Here is a 20,752-nt window from a genome sequence, read left to right on the forward strand (position 1 = left end):
GAAACCCATTCAAGCTTAAACAATGATTTTATGACAATTGTAAATATGATAATAAACCAGAATTAGAGAAATGCATAAAGCACCTTGATTATTATAATTATTTAAATTAAATTTAAAAATTTAAGGGCAGCACAGTGGTCAGAACTGCTGCCTCATGGCGCCACGGTCCTAAGTTCGATCCCAGCTCTGGGTCACTGTCCGTGTGGAGTTTGCACATTCTTCCTGTGTCTGTGTGGATTTCACCCTCACAACTCAAAGATGTGCAGGTTAGGTGGATTGATCACGCTAAATTGCCCCTTAATTGGAAAAAATGAATTGGGTACTCTAAAAAATGTTAAATTTGGGTGATGTTCCATTTTAGGTTTTGGGGACTTCAAAAATTCAAATTAATTATTAGTTTTGTAAACTAGCGCGTTGCCCTAAATTCTCAATTTTAAAAAAACCCTGTTAAATTGCAAATTAAATTGTGAAATCATGTTGAACATGTAATGGTGCATTTGCTGATAACTTTTCATGATAAAGATAGCAGACTACCAGAGCAACCCCAATGAGGTGTTTCCACTCCTATATAAAAGGGAAAATGAATTAGTGGTTTCCTTGCCAATATATCCAATTAGAAGAAAAGGTAAGCAGTTAAAACCAGGAAAGAAACACATTTCTTCAATTAAGCAAATTAGTACTTCTTTCTCCTCTGGTTACTCTCAGTGCATTAACAATATAGTTATATAAGCACATCATAACATACAGCCATAATGTCAGAATTAACACATCCATTACTAGTTACACCTTGAAAAACCTTTAGAGGAATCAATGGTCACAAGGTCATTCTAGAAGGTGCGGTTACCACAGTTGTGTGGAGTATAAAGGCTAAACCAAGTGATGTTGACGAGACACTCATTTAAACATCTTAACAATTATCTATTCATCAAAAAGGTAATTATTCCTTTAAAGCCCACCTGAACAAGTTGGCCATCAAGGGACTAAACGTGGCCAGCTGGCGGACTATTTACATGCTCAGTACAGAGAGAATGCTGCCATAAATTCTATAATGTGCTAAGATTTTTATTCTGTGTATCAAAATTATAAGTGCCTTCAACATTACCATGAAAGAATTGAGTTTTACAAATATTTACAGCACTGTGTAACACGGTTCAAGTCTGGGGATTTGGGATTTCCTTTCTTTTTTACACAAGTTAATCAGATCAGACCAAAGCACAGAATTCCAAAAGTACTATGTACAAACGCCATTAAAAAGTACAAGGAGACTGCTTGCTGCCGGTAGGTAGTTACAGCATTCGTGGCTGGCTCAGACGGCGCAGCCTGTTTTCTTGGGAGTACCAGTCCCCTTGCATCCCCGTCCTATTAGGAGTAGGGGGGCTTGTTCACTGAGTACCAGTTTTTGCTGCGTATTGGAGACCATTTTTCACCACATTGGCTTAAATCAGACTCGGATCGCTCCAAACAACAAAGGATTAAAAAAACAAAGGAAAGACTGTGGAAAGAATTTATAAATTAATCAGACCGAACAGATGTCCTGACAAGCATAAAATACTCTCACATCTTGAAGGGCAGCGTTAGGGAGTAGTGAAGCGCACTTAAGAATGAATGAAAGTACAAAGTCCGCATATGAAAATAAGATTTCTCTGAAAATGCATTTTGGCACAGGTAAAATTGTATGTTTTTTCATCTCAGTAAAGTTTGAATTCATGGTTCCAAGGATTCAGCATTTCCCACCAGCTTCATTTCCCTTTTCAGCTTAAACTGTTCATCCCTCTTCTCTCAGCAATCAGCCCATTTGATTCCTTCTCGAAGAAAAGAGATTTACAAAAGGAAAAAGTTGATCATTACAACTGATGGTGGGGTTGAAAAGCATCCCAACTCTGGCCCTGCTGATACAGGAAGGGATTCTGAGGTCCTGCCTTCAAGTCCATCAGAGGGGATCCAGGATGCTACCATGATAAGATCCATAGCAATCTACTGCCATACAGTCACCAAGTCACTAATATAGTGCAATGGTAATCCCAATTCACATAAACAGGAATCGCCGAGAGTGCAGGATTACATAGAGGGGTTTCCACTCTGCCACTGGAGCCCACCAGTTCGCCCAGGGCTGGAAACATTGTAAACACGTAGCTGCCCATTGTCCAAATCGGGCCCTGCTTGGAAGAAGATTGGCAGTTGGCAGTGTAACGGAGTCCAAGAATAAAAAGGAGAGCAAACCAAATGCTCACACTGAAGCAATGACAATCATTAGGTGAGGGGAGATGTTGGAGATGCTGGCGAGCAAATCTGGGGCTAGACGGGACAGATGACTTTCAGAGAATTCACAGGGTGGGAATATCTGAAGAACATAAGCTGGCTGCAAAGAGAAAAGGTACAAGATCAGTGGGTGCAGCCTCCAAAACATAAAACACATTGGCAGGTTTTCTGTAGAATAACTACTAACACAAAAGGTTTCACTTTCAACATCACAGAATAATTCCCAACAAATTTCAAATAATGTTTCATTTTGAAATATAAAAAACAGGTTTACTAAGAAAGATTTAATTTTAATTACTTAGGGGCGTGCAACAACAGCTTTATTCAACCACTCACCCATATGCTGGAAACCTCAAAAAATGAAACCCTCTCCTTTGATCCATCAATATCCACAATTGCTACACTGACCAAATTCCTCTTCTGAAACTCAGTTCACTGGAAAAATCGTATGATGGGGGGGGGGGGAGGGGGGGAGGGGCCTTCAGTTCAAACTGTTCAAGAAAAGATGGCATATTTTAACAGAAAAAATGTAAAACTGCTAAATTTTCATGAGGGAAGCGAGTGAGGAAGGAAATAGTCACCTGTCTTTTGCTATGGAATGCCTCTGCCTGAAGCACACCATTTCTTACAGCATCCCACACCTATATGGAAATAGCCAATTCCTACAGCCCACTGGAACAGTTTACATTCCTGTGATGCTGCTTGGCTGCATTCCAGATTTATTTTCGCTTGCTGGGGACATCAGGGTATTTCCAGTTGCTGCAGTAAAGCTAATTCAATTTGATAGCATTGATACAACACACAAGACTAGGTCAGAGGGGAATAATCTGTCATTCCTAGGTGATGATATAACCTGTAACCTAACCTGTATTCATATCCTGTTCTGCCCTCATGATGTACAAAAAGCATGCAACTGAATTTTTGTTTGATCTGTTGTGGGCCAGGATTTAGAGAACCCCAAAGTGTATCATGGAGTTCACCTGACCCACAACTTTTAACAGATTGTGGTATGGGCAGCACACGGCCCACGCTACAGGTGTGGGGTACAGCAGAAATGGAAAAGTATTTTTTAAAAGCAAAACAATGTTTATTCTATGAACTCAAGTTAACCTTTTTAAAACATAGTGAACATCTTAGCAACCATTCATTCAAATACAACCCCCAAAGAATACAACTCCAAGTAATCCTTTAAGCTTTCCTTTTAACATCCATAAGACTTCAAACACCTTTCAACAGAAGCACATTAGGTTTACATTCACTACTGAGAACATTTATAATTCTGAATTCACCGAATGATCAAGAGATAGTAGTTTGGTGGCAGACAGAGCAGCAGTACACCTGCTTGGTCTGACTTCAGCTCCAACACTGAAAACTAAACTAAAACACATCCTGCAGCCTGCTCAAAAAGGAAAGTAAACAGCTGACAGACAGCCCAGTTCCACCACTCTCTGACATCACTGCAGTAGTAAACACCCATTTCTTAAAGGTACTCTCACAACAGATATTTATATACACAGTCATTTATAAACACCCATTCTGAATGGTACTCTCACATGACAGATCATATACCTGATTTGAGCCAGGATTTGGAACATTGATGATTCCAGCAGCTTGTTTGAGTTGTAGATAGCTAATAAAACCAGCCTTCAATGACTCTGTCTGACTTACTACATCCTCCTGATCACGACCACATGGTAAAGCCAACAATAGGCAGTAATCAGTTTCCACCTAGAAAACAGAAACAACCATTATTTCCAGCCAGTTCCTTCCCAAATTACAGCCATGATGTTTAAGACACTGTTTTTAAAAGATTAAGGCATTCACTGCCCTTCAGCAGGTCTACCCCTTATAAGGTCACTTACTGTCATTCTGCGTGCCACACCTTCCAGCTGTGTTGCCTCCAGCCGCATGCGCTGAGCAATTCTGAGAGGAGGCCCGCCCTCAGGTGCTGGAAGTGACCGATGGGCAAGCACATTGTTGCCAGACACAAAATGTAGTTGCACTGCAGCTGTGTCATTCTTCAGAGCTAGCAGCCCCTGCCACACAATAGGGTACTTCTAAAGGGATAAACATTTTAAAATGTAAATCACACTTAACCGTCCTTTAATCCTGCAGCATTTCAGTGCTATCCATGCAAATTCTCTAAAGCTGTGACATCTTCCCTTCCCAGAATTAATATAAAAGGGCGGCACAGTGGTTAGCACTGCTGCCTCACGGCATTGAGGACCTGGGTTCGATCCCAGCTCTGGATCACTGCTTGTGTGGAGTTTGCACATTCTCCCTGTGTCTGTGTGGGTCTCACCCCCAAAAACCCAAAGATGGGCAGAGTAGATGGATTGGCCACGCTAAATCGCCCCTTAATTGGAAAACAATAATTGGGTACTCTATTTATTTTTTTTAATGATGTGAAAGCCTATGAATATGATGGGCCTTTGATGAACTGTTATATGGACAGCACGAGTGAGAGAAACCATTGAAATGAGAGCAAATAGTTAAGGGGATATCCTTCAGCTACACATGACGGATTACTCACCTAGAATCTTCCTCAATGTTTCACAGAAGTTTTCAGTTAAAAGCAGTTTATTCCTCAAATTCAGTCACAAGTTAAAAGGAATAAAAATGTTTTGGAAACATACAAAATAAAAAAACTAGATGAACGTATGAAACCAAGTGGAGCAGATGAGAAGCAAAAGGATTATAAAAGTAAAGCCTGGTGTTAGAAGTAGATAAGGGACCAGTTCCAGCCAAGGGGAAACATGGCAGCACGGTAGCATTGTGGATAGCACAATTGCTTCACAGCTCCAGGGTCCCCGGTTCGATTACGGCTTCGGTCACTGTCTGTGCGTGTGCGGAGTGTGCACATCCTCCCCATGTGTGCGTAGGTTTCCTCCGGGTGCTCCGGTTTCCTCCCACAGTCCAAAGATGTGCAGGTTAGGTGGATTGGCCATGATAAATTAGCCTTAGTGTCCAAAATTGCCCTTAGTGTTGGGTGGGCTTACTGGGTTTTGGGGATAGGGTGGAGGTGTTGACCTTGGGTAGAGTGCTCTTTCCAAGAGCCAGTGCAGACTCGATGGGCCGAATGGTCTCCTTCTGCACTGTAAATTCTATGAAACAGACACTTAAGTCACTTTTAATCAACTCTATCGTCAAATTCGACATTTTACAAATGTTTTGACAACCTTGGGTTGATATAATTTAAACTTCTCTTTACATTGATAAATGCAAGCTAGTTTTTATAACTGATCCAATGGAGTTGATGCTTACTGTTAGAAGCTGCACCATGTCCACGGGTCTCTGTGAACCTGATGGCGGCTGTGGTTCCTGCTTTCCTGTAGTTTGAGGATCTGCCCTGGACATCACAGGTGGTGGGGCTGCTCCTGGTGTTGAGGATTGTGTGGTGATAAAAGATGGTTGTTTTGGAGTTGGGGGTTGATGTGGTGAGGATAGTTCATGTTTGATTGGCATAGACACTCCAGTTGGAGAAGGATAAGAAGATGGATTAGCTTCTGGTTGTACCCTCTCTCTCTGTAGGTGCTGCAGGTGAGGTGAGTGCAGTTCCATCTGCCCTGGTAGTCTGGTGATAGATACATGATGAGGATGCTCAGGAGCTGCCGATCCCTTGGTTTCCTGGGATATTTGTGGAGTTTTACTTCTCTGGCCGGGGTGTACATGTTCCCCTTCTGAAATACCCTATTAAATAAAAGGCAGTTTACACACATAGCATTGAACATATTCCTAAATCCATCCCCATTTTTTTTTTTAGATATACGTTAAGGTTGATAGGATTTATGACCAGGACCTCCAAATCAATCTGAAAAATGCTCTCAACAAAAATAAAGAGAATTTTCCGAATTCCTCAAATCATCTGAGATTTGTCTTTTCAGACTTAATTGTTTTGTGTGCACTATGTATAATAAGAATCTTTATTAGTGTCACAAGTAGGCTTACATTAACACTGCAACAAAGTTACTGTGAAAATCCCCTAGTCGCCACACTCGGCCGCCTGTTCAGGTACACAGAGAGAATTCAGATTGTTCAATTCACCTACACGAACAGGTGCCAGAGTGTGGCGACTAGGGGCTTTTCACAGTAACTTCATTGCAGTGTTAATGTAAGCCTATGAAGGCCTATAACACTAATGAAGATTATTATAAAGATTACTATGTTAAGAGATAGCTTCAATCGCACAGATCTTTGGCGCATCTGAGTTGGAGCATTCAAGAAGTATATTGTAATAATTTTACACTGTGTGGAAAAACTAGAATCAGATCTTTAATTGATAATTCCACAGAAATGCTTCAGAACAGACTGACATAAACTTGCAGATACCCAGACTGATCTGATGGTATTCTGTTACTGAGGATGGTATGCCATTTCAAGTTGTGACATGGCTTGCTGAGGTTAGGAGTATGGCAGGGGAAATTTTCAAAGAAAGAAATGTAGATGGCGACATCATCAAGGCTTTGAAAAGCCATTGCGGGTTCAGGGGACCTTCCAGCACAATATTTCTTACATATCTATCTATAAGACGGAATATAAAATATAAAAGCGCATGCTAAGAGAATGTGTCTATGCAAGAGTCACAAGACATTAGTGATTTGAAGTATTTAAGTCTTATTTGTTGAAGACCGATTTTGTTTGTGTTGAGGGTAAAACTTCAATGGAAGTAGATTGACAATGCTTCCATCAATCTTACATGTAATTCAGGGCAGCACGTGGCACAGTGGTTAGCACTGTTGCCTGCAGCGCTGAGGATCCGGGTTCGAATCCCGGCCCTGGGTCACTGTCCGTGTCGAGTTTGCACATTCTCCCCGTGTCTGCGTGGGTTTCGCCCCCACAACCCAAAAGATGTGCAGGATAGGTGGATTGGCCACACCAAATTGCACCTTAATTGGAAAAATAATTGGGTACTCTAAATTTATTTTTAAAAATTAAAAAAAAAATCTTACATGTAATTCAGCATAAATAAAACAACAAATACCCAAGATCCTCACAAGAATCCTGTGGTTGCAGCTTGACACGTATGAAGGAGATAGGGCAATGAACTACATCTTCAAGGGGTGAGGAACAGTACAAATAAAAAACACAGCATAAAAAGTAGGAAGAACATGTGGGAGATGAGGGAAGGTCTAATTTGCTCAGTTGTTTGCAGGAATATATATGCAATAGGATTTGTTCCAGAAAGGTGTAAAAGTTAATGTTTGTGAAAGTTCTCCAGCTTGGAATGTCTTACTTGGAATGTCAAAATTAGAGTGCGGACACAATTCTAATGGTCAATTTTAAATCTATTGGGGGCATGCTCCAATTAAAAAGAAGTTCTGGGGCAGCACGGTGGCCTAGTCGTTAGCACAACCGCCTCACGGCGCTGAGGTCCCAGGTTCGATCCCGGCTCTGGGTCACTGTCTGTGTGGAGTTTGCACATTCTCCCCGTGTCTGCGTGGGTTTCGCCCCCACAACCCAAAAATGTGCAGAGTAGGTGGATTGGCCACGCTAAATTGCCCCTTAATTGGAAAAAATAATTGGGTACTCTAAATTTTTTTTAAAAAAGAAGAAAAAAAAGAAGTTCTGCAGAGAAGCAGGCAAAAATACAGGCACGGATTTCTAATTGGAGCAAAAATAATAAAGCACTCCAGTAAATAAATTTGCTGATAAACATGCTCAAAGTCAAGACGACATTCAACCATTCTAAAAATCAGTTCATTCTAGGCCAATTTATTTTAAAATAGCTAGTCTTATAGGGAGATCAGAATTTAAAATACTACTGACAAGTGGAAGCTATATCTGAACGTCGTGGTGGGGGGAAGCAGATCACCTGACAAGACAATATCAAACTTTGATGGGATCATTATTTCAGCTCTCAGCTCCTTCCCTCCCCATCCTAGGTGAATTGACATCCCTATATCCAAGGGCAACTACAGATTCAATGAATGGGCAAGATGTTGTATTTTGACATTTAACTCAAGAACAAAACTGTTCACAATCGTCCCCACTTCGACACAATGACAGAATATGACAAATTCCAACTTGCTTGTATTTGTGTTCAGGGACAGAATTCAAAAACAGGATCTTCACAGTATCAGCCAAAAAATGCCTGGCAGTGGCAGAGATTTTAAAGATATGAGAAAAACATAAATTGATACAAATTAGTCATCAAAGCTACCTTCAATTCAATAACTTCCATCTACATAATCCTCTGGTCACGAGTAATCACAAAACACTCGATTTCCCCATGATGAGACATTACGCAACAGGGATTTACAGCGCTGCCAGCACTTAAGTGGCAGCTTTGGCTTACTGATAGCTCACGACTCCGAGTCAAAAGGCCATGGGCTCAAGATCCACCCTGAGACATGAGCACCTAAACCAGGCTCACAGTTTGATACACTATAGAGCAAGTGCGAAACTGCCAAAGGTGCCACCTTTCCAACGAGAAAAACTAAACCAAAGCCCTGTAACATCATCTCAAGTGAATGCGAACTATGCCAAGATTCTCTTCCAGGGACAGCGGGGGTCATCTCCCTGGTGTCTTGGTCAATTCTTATCTTATCCCTCAATCAACATCACTAAAACAAGGGCAGCGCAGTGGTTAGCACTGCTGCATCACGGCACTGAGGACCCAGGTTCGACCCTGACCCTGGTCACTGTGTGTGGAGTTTGCACATTCTCCCCGTGTCTGCGTGACGTGGGTCTCATCCCCACAACCCAAAGATGTGCAGGGTAGGTGGATTGGCCACGCTAAATTGCCCCTTAATTGGGAAAAAAAGAATTGGGTTGTTTAAATTTATTTTTTAAAACATCACTAAAACAGATTATCGATCATTATCTCATTGCTGTTTGGCGACGCTGCTGTGCAGCAATTGGCTTCTAGATTCCAAACATTACAACAGTGGCTACATTTGAAGAGTACTTCTATGGCTGTAAAGCACTTTGAGACCTCTGGTGGTTGTGAAGGTGCTATACAAATGCAAGTCTTTTGTTTCCAGACTGGGTGAAATATCGGGGCAGAGAGGGAGGAGAATTTGCCAAAGTGCATTGAGTACATTTCTTTTTTTAAAATAAATTTAGAGTACCCAATTAATTTTTTCCAATTAAGGGGCAATTTAGCGTGTTCAATCCACCTACCTTGCACATCTTTGGGTTGTGGGGGCGAAACCCACGCAAACACGGGGAGAATGTGCAAACTCCACACGGACAGTGACCCAGAGCCGGGATCGAACCTGGGACCTCAGCGCCGTGAGACTGCAGTGCTAACCTACTGAGCCACCGTGCTGCCCTTGAGTACATTTCTGACCCAATGAGAAAAGGGGCATTGCTGGATCTGATTCTGGGGAATAAGCAGGGTATAGGGGATAAAGTGACAGTTGGGGAACACCTAGGGAACGGTGAACACAGGTTTAGGCGAGGTAGTAAATGGTACTGAAACTTAGGAAGGAGGTTACGGCATTAGAAAGTGTGCGGAAAACATTGAGGAGAATGGTTCCAGAATGAGGGAATTTAGCTGCATGGATAGATTGGAGAAGCTGGGGATGTTCTCCTTAGAGCAGAGATCATTCAGAAGTAATTTAATAGAGGTTTTCAAAACAATGAGGGGTCTGGACAGAGCAAACAGGTCGACACTTTCTGTTGGTTGAAAGGTCGAGAACCAGGGATAGCGAGTTATGGTGAATAGCAAAAGCACCAACAGCGACGTGAGGAAAGATGTATTCATGCAGCGTGTGGTTAGGTTCTGGAGTGCACTTCCTGAGAGTCTGGTGGAGACAGAATCAATCATGGTTTTCAAAAGGTAATTAGATAATTATCATAAAACAATTGCAGGTCTATGAGAAATGGGGAAGGGAGTGGACTGAGTTGCTTTTTGAGAAGACCACCATGGTCACGACAGGCCAAATAGCCTGCTCCAGTGCTGTATCCATTCTATGCTTCTACAAAATTAGGGTTCAGCTTTAAGAAGATGTCGCCAAGAGACAGATGAGATATAAGATGGCCAAGCATAGATTTGGGGCATGGGGGCTCCAGGGGTAACAGTGTATGAGTTGGAAGTGAGGCATGGATCACAAAAACAATGAAGTTGTGCTGACTCATTTTAAATTATTAGTAGGTCCCAGCTGGGTTATCATGTCCAATTCTGCGCAACAAACTTTAGGAAGGATGTTAAGGCTTCTGAGAGAGTGCAGAGGGTTTAATCGAATGGCAGACTAAAGCAGCTGGAGTTCTCCTCTTTAAGGCAGAGAAGGTTATGTGAATATTTAATAAAGACATTCAAAGTCATGCAGAGGTTCGATACAGTAAACGTTCTGTTGGAAGAATGCTTGGTAATCAGGGGGACAAAGGTGTAACATAATTGGCAAAAGAGCCAGAGGTCAAATGAGAAAAAGTTATTTTAAGTAGTAAGTTATGATGATCTGGAATGTACTGTCTGGAAAGGGTAATGGAAGCATTGAATCCATTACCTTTATCAAACAGCACAGTCCAAATCATCATAACTAAACAAAGGGGAGAAATTGTAGTTATGGGGCAACAGCAGAGAACTGGAACTAATTGGATTGCTCTTTCGAAGAGCAGAACGACACAGGCACAATGAGCTAACTGGCTCCCTTCTGTATTTTACAATTCTAAAATTCTGTTGAAGTAAACTAGGCGCACGAACTCACACATCTTCTTAAAAACGTAATAAAAAAGTGGCAGTGGCAGAGTCCCAAAAGTTGGCTGACATTATGACTTTTCAACGGGGAATGATGAGCATGACGAGAACTGATGAATGTAGCCAGTTTAAGCAGTCATTGTTCTTTATGGATTATTTCACAAGTTGCATTGCATTCTGTCACACACTTCCCTCTCCAGCAAAGTACCACAAATAAGAGTTACTTCAAAACAAAAATGTTTCATGAGAGAAAGATGAGGGAAAATAAATTGCTGCATTTACCTGAGGTGTCATACTGCGTGACGGTAGGCTTATTCCTCCAAATTGTGGATGACTAAGGTGAGACGGGTGGAAGTTCCGCAGTTCTTGATACACACGTGGATAGTCATGGAAGGAGCTAGGGACTTGATGCATGAGTTGAACACCATGGGAGACCATTACAGACTGAGACATGGGCATTCCAGAGGGGACATTGATCAATCGGGCTTCATTGTGGGGTGATTTTGCCATTTTCACTTCAGATGCTTTCGGGGCTTCTTTTGCTGGCTGAGGGGTTTTACTAGCAGGAGGAGTTTTAACAGATCCGTCAGGGGTCCTTGCTTGTCTGCCCTCATTGTGGACATCACCTACAGCTGTCATAGGTGGGTACATCATTCGAACATCGCGCAGCAGCATCTCCTGGGGGACGTTGTATTGGTCCAGTCGCAAACCCCCGGGGTGAATTCTGTAGTCTGGCTGCATCACAAGGACATCAGGCTGTAATGGGCCTGATCCTCTTCTAAGTCCATGATAATGGAGTAATTCTTCCTCAGGTTGATGTTGATTGGATATCTGAGGCATACACAAGTCCCTGATAACTGTTGACTGTGGTGTGTTTGATCGCTGCGAACGAAGTTCCATCTGAGGTTGCAGAACAGCTCTAGGGGAGGGATGGTGAGTATCAGGCCTTATACCATATGGAATACCTGGTACTGAAGGCGCATTCATTCTTACATCACCCTGAGAAAGATGGCCTAAGGAGACCACCTGAGTCTGCGACACACTGTGAGGAGGCATAATGACTGACTGCTCCGGTAAATGGACACTGGGAACAAACTGTTTCATAGTGAGACCAGCATTCAGAACCATGTTAGCATTCATTGACTGGGAAACAGTTGAGTTGCTACTCGGCTGACATACTTTGGGAAATGGAGATGGCGAATGAACAGACGTGCGTGGAGAGTGGGGTTCCTGTTTAATGGAAATTGGCAGAGGCAGACCTCGCTCTGTTGGGGTGCCATGCCCAGAACTGATGTGGTTAGTGTCTGGTTGCATCTTACTTGACATAGCAGCATGATGAGAGCTTATTCCTGGGCTCAGGGTTGACTGCTGTGTTACTTTAGCACCTTCAATTTTGGGAACAACTGGCTCACCACCTTTTTTGTTAGTAGACATGATGTTCGACGCAATATTGTAGACAATTTTAACTCCTCCTGGCTGAGAGGCAGTTGGTGTACCAGAATGGATAGCAGATTCAGATTTTTCAAGGATTGGGTGCTCTTGTTTAACACTTGAAATCACAGGTGATGTGTTATAAGGCTGAGAACCGGCATGTCCGGCAAGTATGCTCGAGGAATGAGTTCCAATCACATTGCTGTAACCTGATGGAGTTTGTGAACTCTTTGTCACAGGTTGCAATTGTGAAACTGGCTCTGGTTTGGCTTGTGACTTGGACACAGATTGTTGAAATTCTATATCCACTGCACTAGCTGGTGGAATCTGGCTGATTGGAGCAGTTATTCTTTGAGGACCTTCTGTTTTCTGGCCTGAGTAACTCAATACCACAACCCCTTCAGAGGTATTTACTCTCAGGCGTGGACTTGATCCCTGGTTTAATGCAATATTGTCTACTGACCGAGATTCATCTCCAATGAATGCCACTGTCCCAAGCTTGTACCTGCTATTTTCAGTCAAGTTTGATCTATATTTCGGTTTGGTCAGTGACAGAGTTGGGAGACTCGGTGACTGAGAAGGAAGGTTGGCAGGGCCTCGGCTATTTGCTGTCACTTTTGTAATTTCCTCTTGGTCTGAACTTGGTGGCATTCTGCTTATGACAGAAGTGGCTTTGGGCGAGATCAAAGAACTTATAGGTTTTTCTTTCTCATTAAATGTTGATATTTCTGCCATTTGTTGCCCTCCAGTACTGCTAGGAGGAACTGCAGGCTTCTCATCCAAGACCAGCTTGTTAACTTCACCTGAAGGGAAGGCTTCTTCTGTCCGAACTGAAGTCAGTGGCTCATTTATAGCTGTAGTAACAAATGTGGTAGTAACACCTGTAGCCGACACATATTTTGGCTCCATGAGAATTTTCCTCAATGTACTGGAGTTGGTGTCAAGGTCAGAAGCTTTGGTATCTGGGGGAGGAGCAGGAGGGGGTGTGGAACAAGCATGAGATGCCTCATGCCTTGGCATCCAGTCTGGCACAGCCCCAGGACTAATATGTGTAGTTCCCAAAACAGTTGTGGGTGTTACTGAAATCTTTGCAGTAGTAGTAGTGGGGAAAGCATTAATAGCTACTCTTGACATGCTTTGTTTTGGTTGAGTTTCAGGTGCAAAGTCACCGGGGTGTTGCTTTAGTTTAAAATATGGAGGACTTTTGTTATCTTCATTACATGCTGAAGAATGCAGTGAATCATGTGGTGAAATAGCTTCAGTTGTTGAATCCTTATCTGATTCAGAGGCCTTCATACCACCTGGTTTACCCTCTTCTGATCTAGTCACGTTGTCTGTATCACTCTTGGAAACACAAAGGGGCTCCACCACTGATTTTTTTGTACATTTTTCTAAAATGGTTTCTGCGATAACACTGTTTTGTTTTATCTCAGTAGAAATGGGCACTGGTTCAGGCTCAGAGCTGTTGCCATCTGCTAGTTCCCCCCTTCTGCCAGCACTCCCTCGCCTATTACGCCGTGTCATTCTAGGTTTTGAACGGCCTCTACGACTTGAAGTCCGTGGGACCTCAGCAGGTTCTGGCAATGGAAGACTCTCTGTTTTCTGGGAGATATTTGCAGACTGTTGAAGACACACGTCATCATCCTTTGCTTCAGCCACTGTAGTCAATAAAGTAGATCTGGGGACTGAACTGACTGAAACTGCCGATTGACTGTCCACAGCTAGAGTTTTAGAAGCCAAACTGTCGGAGGACAGAGTTGGAGAAACATCGTCTGTTGAGATGGGATTTTCAGGAACCACGCTGTCTGTTGAGATTGGAACTTTAGATATCACACTCTCAGCTGAGACAGGAGCTTTAGATATCACACTCTCAGCTGAGACAGGAGCTTTAGATATCACACTCTCAATGGTAACAGGGGCTTTGGATATTACACTTTCCATTGAGACAGAAACTTTAGAAATCACACTCTCCAATGGGACTGGAGCTTTAGATATCACGCTGTCTGTTGAGGCAGAGTCGGCTGATGCAGACGTTTCAGAAACTGCATTGTTTGTTGAGGTAGGAGCTTTAGAAATCATGTTGTCTGTTGTGGTGGCAGCTTCAGAAACCATGTTTTCTACTGAAGAGGGAACTTCTGTAACCATACTCTCTGCTGAAACAGGAGATTTAGAAATTGAGCGGCCTGAAGCTGGGGCTTTAGAAACCAAACGACCCGAAGCTGGGCTCTTTGATACTAAGCGGTTTGACGGTGGAGCTTTTGCCATCAAGCGGCCTGAAGCACCAACATCTGTAGTGGACTCCAAAGTATTCACAACTGCCTGATCAGTTTCGGGTTGCAAAGTGTCTGGGGGTGTAGGAAGGGCTATTTGATCTTCAGGAATACCTGCCACAGTTTGATCAGCAGGGTATCTTGGAGCAGATGGGAAGCTATCTGGTTCTGCTGATTCATCTGCAATGATGGAGTCAATGGCTGCTGCAAGTTCAGTTTCACTAGCAAGATGGGCAGGCTTTTCAACTTCCTCCTCTGGTCTAACATCTGGCTCATCTGTAGTCTCTTTGTAAGGATGTACTGTTGGGATTTCTGTTAATTTAGCAATGTTCTCCACAGCTCTTTCAAGTTCTATCTGCTTAGCACGTTGTACAGCTTCTGGTGAACACTCAGGTTTTGCTATTTCTTTTTCAGGTGATTTGGGAGGTTCTGAAAATGGATCACTTGGTTCTTCTTTAATGAGCTTGGGTGACTGACTTTCATTTTTCAGTGGGTCTTTCTTTGTTGTCCCAGTCACCTCTCCATCACCTGACTGAAGAACACCTTTTACTTCTTCCGAACTAAGCCTTATTTCCAAATTTCGTAGACACATTTTGTCTTCACTAACTTTTGCATTTCTCCCTCTGCCACATTTTGACTTTGATCCTTTCTCTAAAGATCTTTTCTCTACCATCTCACCTGGATTGTTAGTTGAAGGACACTTCTCTAATGTACCATCATTTTTGTCAGGCTTTTGGTCACTTGTTACGTCATTTCCCTCAGGCAAGGCTTTGATGATATTCTCACTTGTTGAACTTTGCTCAACTGAGGGCTCTGCAACATCATCTTTATGTTCAGCACAAACTTCAGCTGTTCTTAGTTCTGTTTTTACTCCTTTTTTCCCAATGTGGCTTGGAGCAGCTGATGAGTGACTCAGTGCCGCTTTCTGTGATCGAGGTGACTTCCACCCTTCAACAGGTTTCGCGCTTTCAGTGCTGTCTTTAGTTTCTATTTCCTCAACCTCTTGTTTCATCTGGTCAGCTTTAAAGCATGGCACCTCTTCCCCAGGTCTGCGACGGGACTTTGGAGGTCTTCCCCGTCGTGGTGGAGTTTGTACATTTGGCGATTCCTGAATTTCCTTTTCAGCCCTTTTCCTTGTTGAACGCAATGTATCTGTTGAGTCTTTCATTAGGGATTGGCCATCATCAATGGTAGCATAAACTGACCGCACATTTCTGCGTCTTGTTCTACCTAAAGGAAGACTTGGCTCTGAGGTTTCTGACTCGGGGGCAGAACTTGGAGACTTTGCTGTGTTTTTGGAGACCTTTTCTACATCTAATTTCTGTTCCTGAAGTTTCTGAATATCGCCACGGGGTGATGATGATCGTTTTAGTTTTTCACGGTCTATCCTCTCACTTTTTCTGGTGACCGGCTTTTCTATAATGGTTGTGACTGCTTGAAGTGGAGTCTTTGTTCTTTTACTTTTTGATGTCTTTTTCTCTCTTAAAACTACAGGAGGCTCAATATCTATTTCATTGTCAGAAATCAGAGGATGGATCTCCGAATGCTCTTCTTTCTGGTTGATATCCAGTTCAGCACTGATAGGAGGACTCTTGTTATCTTTGTGCTCCTCTGGTACCACCTCTTTTGGGATAGTTTTGGAGGAGACTGCATTGACCTCTCGTACTTCAGGTTCTGCATTTGTGCAGATTTCTTGCAGATCAGCCCCCCCTGGAGTTGGTGGCTTGGTATCCAAATAAGAAGTATGCACTCTGACCATTGATTCTTCCTCAGTAGCCACTGGATCTGAAGTAACATTTGCATCTAACTTCTTGCCTACAAGAGGTTCAATTTCTTCACAGGGGCTCACATTAACAATGACAAGTTTTGGTGCATCAGCCACAGGTGCTGATTCTATACGATTCTCCCCTGAGCTGGACACGCCACTTTCTGCTACCAATGCATCAGTCACTATTTTATTATGAACAGTTTCTTGCTGTTCAGGTGGCACTGCCTGGAAATGTGTGGTAGGTGGTGGCAGCGGCGGTACTATAGTTCTAAATAGAGGCAATGTATTCTTCAAATCTGATTCTTTCAATTCAGATACAGGCTCTGGTGTTTTAGGTTGAACTTCTCTCTCAATTTCCCGTCGCTCAAGTTCCTTTGGTTTCTGATCTTTTTCTTTTTCCTTCTGTTGCATACGTGTCAATTCAATGAACCGACTGTGAAACAAGACCACAGGTTCCTGTATGAAATCTAGGGTATTACTGGAGCCATCTACAGAACCCTGTCTTCCAAATAATCTACCAGAAATTATATCCAGATCATCTTCCTTCCTTTCAAGGTGCTGTAGACGCTTCGAATCCTGCTCAAATATTGAGCTATGCAGAAAGCGAGATGCAAATAGTTCCTGTCTTTCCTGCTCATCTTCCTTATGATCGTCTTTCTTTTCATCTATTTTGCCTTCAGAATCTGTTCTAATTTTTTTCTTTTTCATGTACCAAGAAGGGATTGGCCTTGGTGCTGATTCAACCTTTTCCTTATCTTTGTCTTTCCTAAAGCTGGCAAACCTTGAATCCCGATCTAGAAATGACCAATTTTCTTCTCGGGATGAAGAGAGAGACTTTGCCCTTTCAAGCAAAGCCTTGGTGTCAGGGGTAATTGTTTTGTCAAGTGCAAATGAGTAGAACTTATTCCTTTCGAGCGAGCTAGAAAGCTTTAAATCTGATAGCTTATCTTCCCTATTTCGTAGGAATAACGGTACTCTAGAACTTTCAAAAGATGTTGAAGCTTTAGGTGAATGAGATTTATGTTCATTATCCTCATCAGAATCAGATGGTACCTCACCCGGTTCCAGCTCACGCACAGAACGCTTGCGAATGCTATCTCGCTTTATAATGCTACTGGGAAAGCTAACATCAGCCCTACTTGCATCTAGTTTTAGACGCGTTTCCCAACGAGGCGTTTCTTCTTCAGAGCTCTGAGACGTTATTTTAAATCTAGCTACATCCAGTATTTGTTCTCGCTTACTTGACTCATAAGCATTGCATTTTAAAGGCTCTTCTCTAACAGGAACCTGAAAGGTGGAGTCTAGTTTTGGAGAATCTTTAGGTTCTTTTGGTGTCGGTATCAATGTCTGATGTGGGAGATCGTTGTTATCATCCTCATCCTGATAGGACAGAATATGTCGAAATCCAGGGGAAAGGACAGTTTTCTCGGAATCTTCACTCAGCTGACGAGAACTTCTGTAATTTCGTTCTCGCTTCAAGCTAATTTCAAAGTCAAACTGATCAGTTTTTCTCCGTTTAACTGGAGGGGAGTCATCCGTGACATCCTGAGGTGGCTTCCCCACTTCATGGACCAAACTTCTTCTCTCAAATTCATCTGCATTTTCTTTCCTGGGGCTGTTATATTTTTCCGATTTTGCCATCTCCATTTCCTGTTGCTGTTTAAGCCTGCGGTTCTGTTCCATCTGTTTCCTATAACTCTGAGTGTAATCAATATCAATCCCAAGTTTCTCATCTACATCAGTGGTCTGTAATTTTTCATGGGTGGACTTATTGTCATTTGTGTCCTCAGGGGTACCACTGTATTTTCTTTTACGGTCCTCTCTTTTAATCTCTACATCCCCTGGAATCTCATCAAGGTGTGGGGGCAATGGATGCACAACTACCTTATTCGGAGGCTTTGCTGCATTCAGCTTTTTCAATCCAATTTCTTGAATTTCCACTGGTTCTTCAGATGGCTCGCTTAATCTGCACTGTGCTTCTATGCTGGGCCGCAAGCCAATCCCTACAGAAACACTGGCAGACTCCTGTCCTTCTCTGGGGCTGAATGCTGAAATTAGTTTTTCTTGCTTGACTTTTCTGTGATCCCTTTTCAGTAATTCTTTCCGTACAGGCCTTCGGTCCAAATCTCCTTCTTTACCCACTATTGGCAATTCTCTCCAAGCAGCCAGCTCAGGTTGCTTTCTTAAACCTAGGCGCAGTTCCTCTTCCTCTTGACTGCCTCGCTTAACCTCTAACTTCTGCCTGTCTGTTCTTAAAGCTGGATCTGCAAATCGCCTCTTCCTAGCCTCCAGTTTGTCGATATCCATTGCATTGGGTACTTCAGGACACGGTTCTGGTTTGAGGTTCTTTTTATGCTTAATTTTCACTTCCTTATCCACAACCTCTATTTGGCTGGCAAGTGGTTTCTCTTTTGGCACTTTTGGCCTGGCAGGTTCTAATTTTGACAGCTCTGTTTTTGTCTGGTCAAGTCTATTTAACTGTACTTTATTCTGTTCTGCAGACGGAGATTTGATAGCGTCATTCTCTGGCTTTCCTCTTGGTTTCTCTACGACCAAGGGCTCAATCACTTTTGCCTCTCTCTCCTTTACACGAGTTAACACCACGCAAGGAATTAAATCCAACCGATTTTTTGAAGCTCCTTCTTTCTCTGCTTTTTCTTTCCCTTGTTTTATTTTACTTTTTAGTCCATCAGGGTTTAGATCCCTATCCACTTCATGATCAGTTTCAGAAGACAGGGAACTTGGAGATGGAGGTTTTACCTTCCGTATTTTCAGCTTCTCAATTTTCTCCTTCTTATCCGGTTTCTCCACTTCAGATTTTTCAAATTTTTTTGTTCTTTCCAGTTTCTCTACCTTGTCTTTTCTTTGGGTCCGTTTGTCAGCTCTTTCAGGTTCAAACAGCCGGTCTTTCTCCTTTTCATTTTTGTCATAACGGTCTGGTCGTATTTTGTCTGGTTTCTCTGTTTTATCGTAGCGTGGTGGTGACAATGAGCTACAGCTACCACTACGGTCTGAGGACCGACTGTATATCCTGCGTTCAGAGTCCATGCTGTCACTCTGGTGCCTCTCAGACTGTGCTGGTGATGCACTGCAACTCTGAGCTCTTCTCGAGTGGGTTGGGCTTTGGCTTCGTTCACACGTTCGCCTTTCATGATCTCGTTCTCTATCAGATTCATATCGTTCTCTTTCTCGTTCCCTTTCTCGCTGTCTGTAACTGTACTCCCTTATGTCCTGTTCATACGGATCTCTATAGTCTCTATATTCCCGTGGATCTTCATAGTAGCGAGGATCATAATAATCACCTTGGTAAGGATCCCACTCAGTATAAAAATCTCTACTTCTTGCACGGTAGTCCCTACGAGGGTCTTCAGGAAATACAGCAGCCGGTCCTCTAACTGCATCAAAGTAAGCACGATCTGCAGTATACTCGTGATATGATCCTCTCCGGTCCTCCCTGTTAATAAAAGAAATAAAAAATGTAGTTTTTTCCTCCAACAAATCAATGGTTGCACAAAATAAATGTTGTATCTGTAAGAGTAAGAATGTGGGAAGCTGGTTCATTCAACTTTTTATTATAGATCGTGGGGAATTCCATTACCTGGGCACATAGTGAAATCAAAGATTCCAGATTTGATCCTTTTTTTTTTAAATTTAGATTAGCCAATTATTTTTTCCAATTAAGGGGCAATTTAGCGTGGCCAATCCACCTACCCTGCACATTTTTGGGTTGTGGGGGCGAAACCCACGCAGACACGGGGAGAATGTGCAAACTCCACACGGACAGTGACCCAGAGCCGGGATCGAACCTGGGACCTCAGCGCCGTGAGGCGGTTGTGCTAACCACTAGGCCACCGTGCTGCCCCTAGATTTGATCCTTGGTCTGTTCGCTAACATCAACTGAAGTAATAGCAGATGCTGAACAACTAAATCCCTTTAGTGATTTTGGCTTACATAAATATAACTTTGTCAAGTTAAGAGGTTTTCTTCCGCAGGGCTAGATGGAACAAATTTTAAATGGGATTGGAACGCGTAAAATAACTTTTGAGGTGTTGTTAATCCTCGCTTTAATCACTATTCCGTTTCCAAATGAGAACGTTTACCATATGGAAAAATATTGTTTGTTCGCTTGTAAACTTATACTACAAAAAGATATCGAAGATGCATTTTAGGCCCCACAAGTAGAAAACAAACCAATTCTACTAAAAATGGATCATCTTCCTTTCATCTTTGAATGATAAATTTGCCACCCGCCATAGAAGACAAATATTGCTTGACTGGCTCTGGGGATTGACATTTTTCTGAGTCTCATTAAACTGCACTGATAAATAGGATGGTTCCCCCCTTGGAAGAATCAAAATTATTTTGCATTTTCCCTGACTGAGT

The 20,752-nt window shown here is 42.6% G+C and overlaps 1 protein-coding gene across 9 annotated transcripts in view; it reads right to left on the reverse strand.

Moving 5' to 3' along the window:
* Window positions 1-1,041: 1,041 nt before the first annotated feature.
* The window catches only part of spen (spen family transcriptional repressor), a 118,621-nt gene continuing 98,910 nt past the window's right edge, over window positions 1,042-20,752 (reverse strand). For all 9 annotated transcript variants that reach the window (XM_038821638.1, XM_038821637.1, XM_038821640.1 and 6 more), the window contains 5 exons: window positions 11,183-19,823; window positions 5,524-5,949; window positions 4,122-4,316; window positions 3,829-3,987; window positions 1,042-2,359 (listed from right to left, as the gene is read on the reverse strand). In XM_038821638.1, coding sequence (XP_038677566.1) covers window positions 2,228-2,359; window positions 3,829-3,987; window positions 4,122-4,316; window positions 5,524-5,949; window positions 11,183-19,823 — 9,553 coding nt within the window. In that variant the 3' untranslated portion in view covers window positions 1,042-2,227. The remainder of the gene's footprint in view (window positions 2,360-3,828; window positions 3,988-4,121; window positions 4,317-5,523; window positions 5,950-11,182; window positions 19,824-20,752) is intronic.

Source organism: Scyliorhinus canicula, chromosome 16 (genome assembly GCF_902713615.1).
Source record: "Scyliorhinus canicula chromosome 16, sScyCan1.1, whole genome shotgun sequence".
In the NCBI taxonomy this organism is placed as follows: Eukaryota; Metazoa; Chordata; class Chondrichthyes; order Carcharhiniformes; family Scyliorhinidae; genus Scyliorhinus; species Scyliorhinus canicula.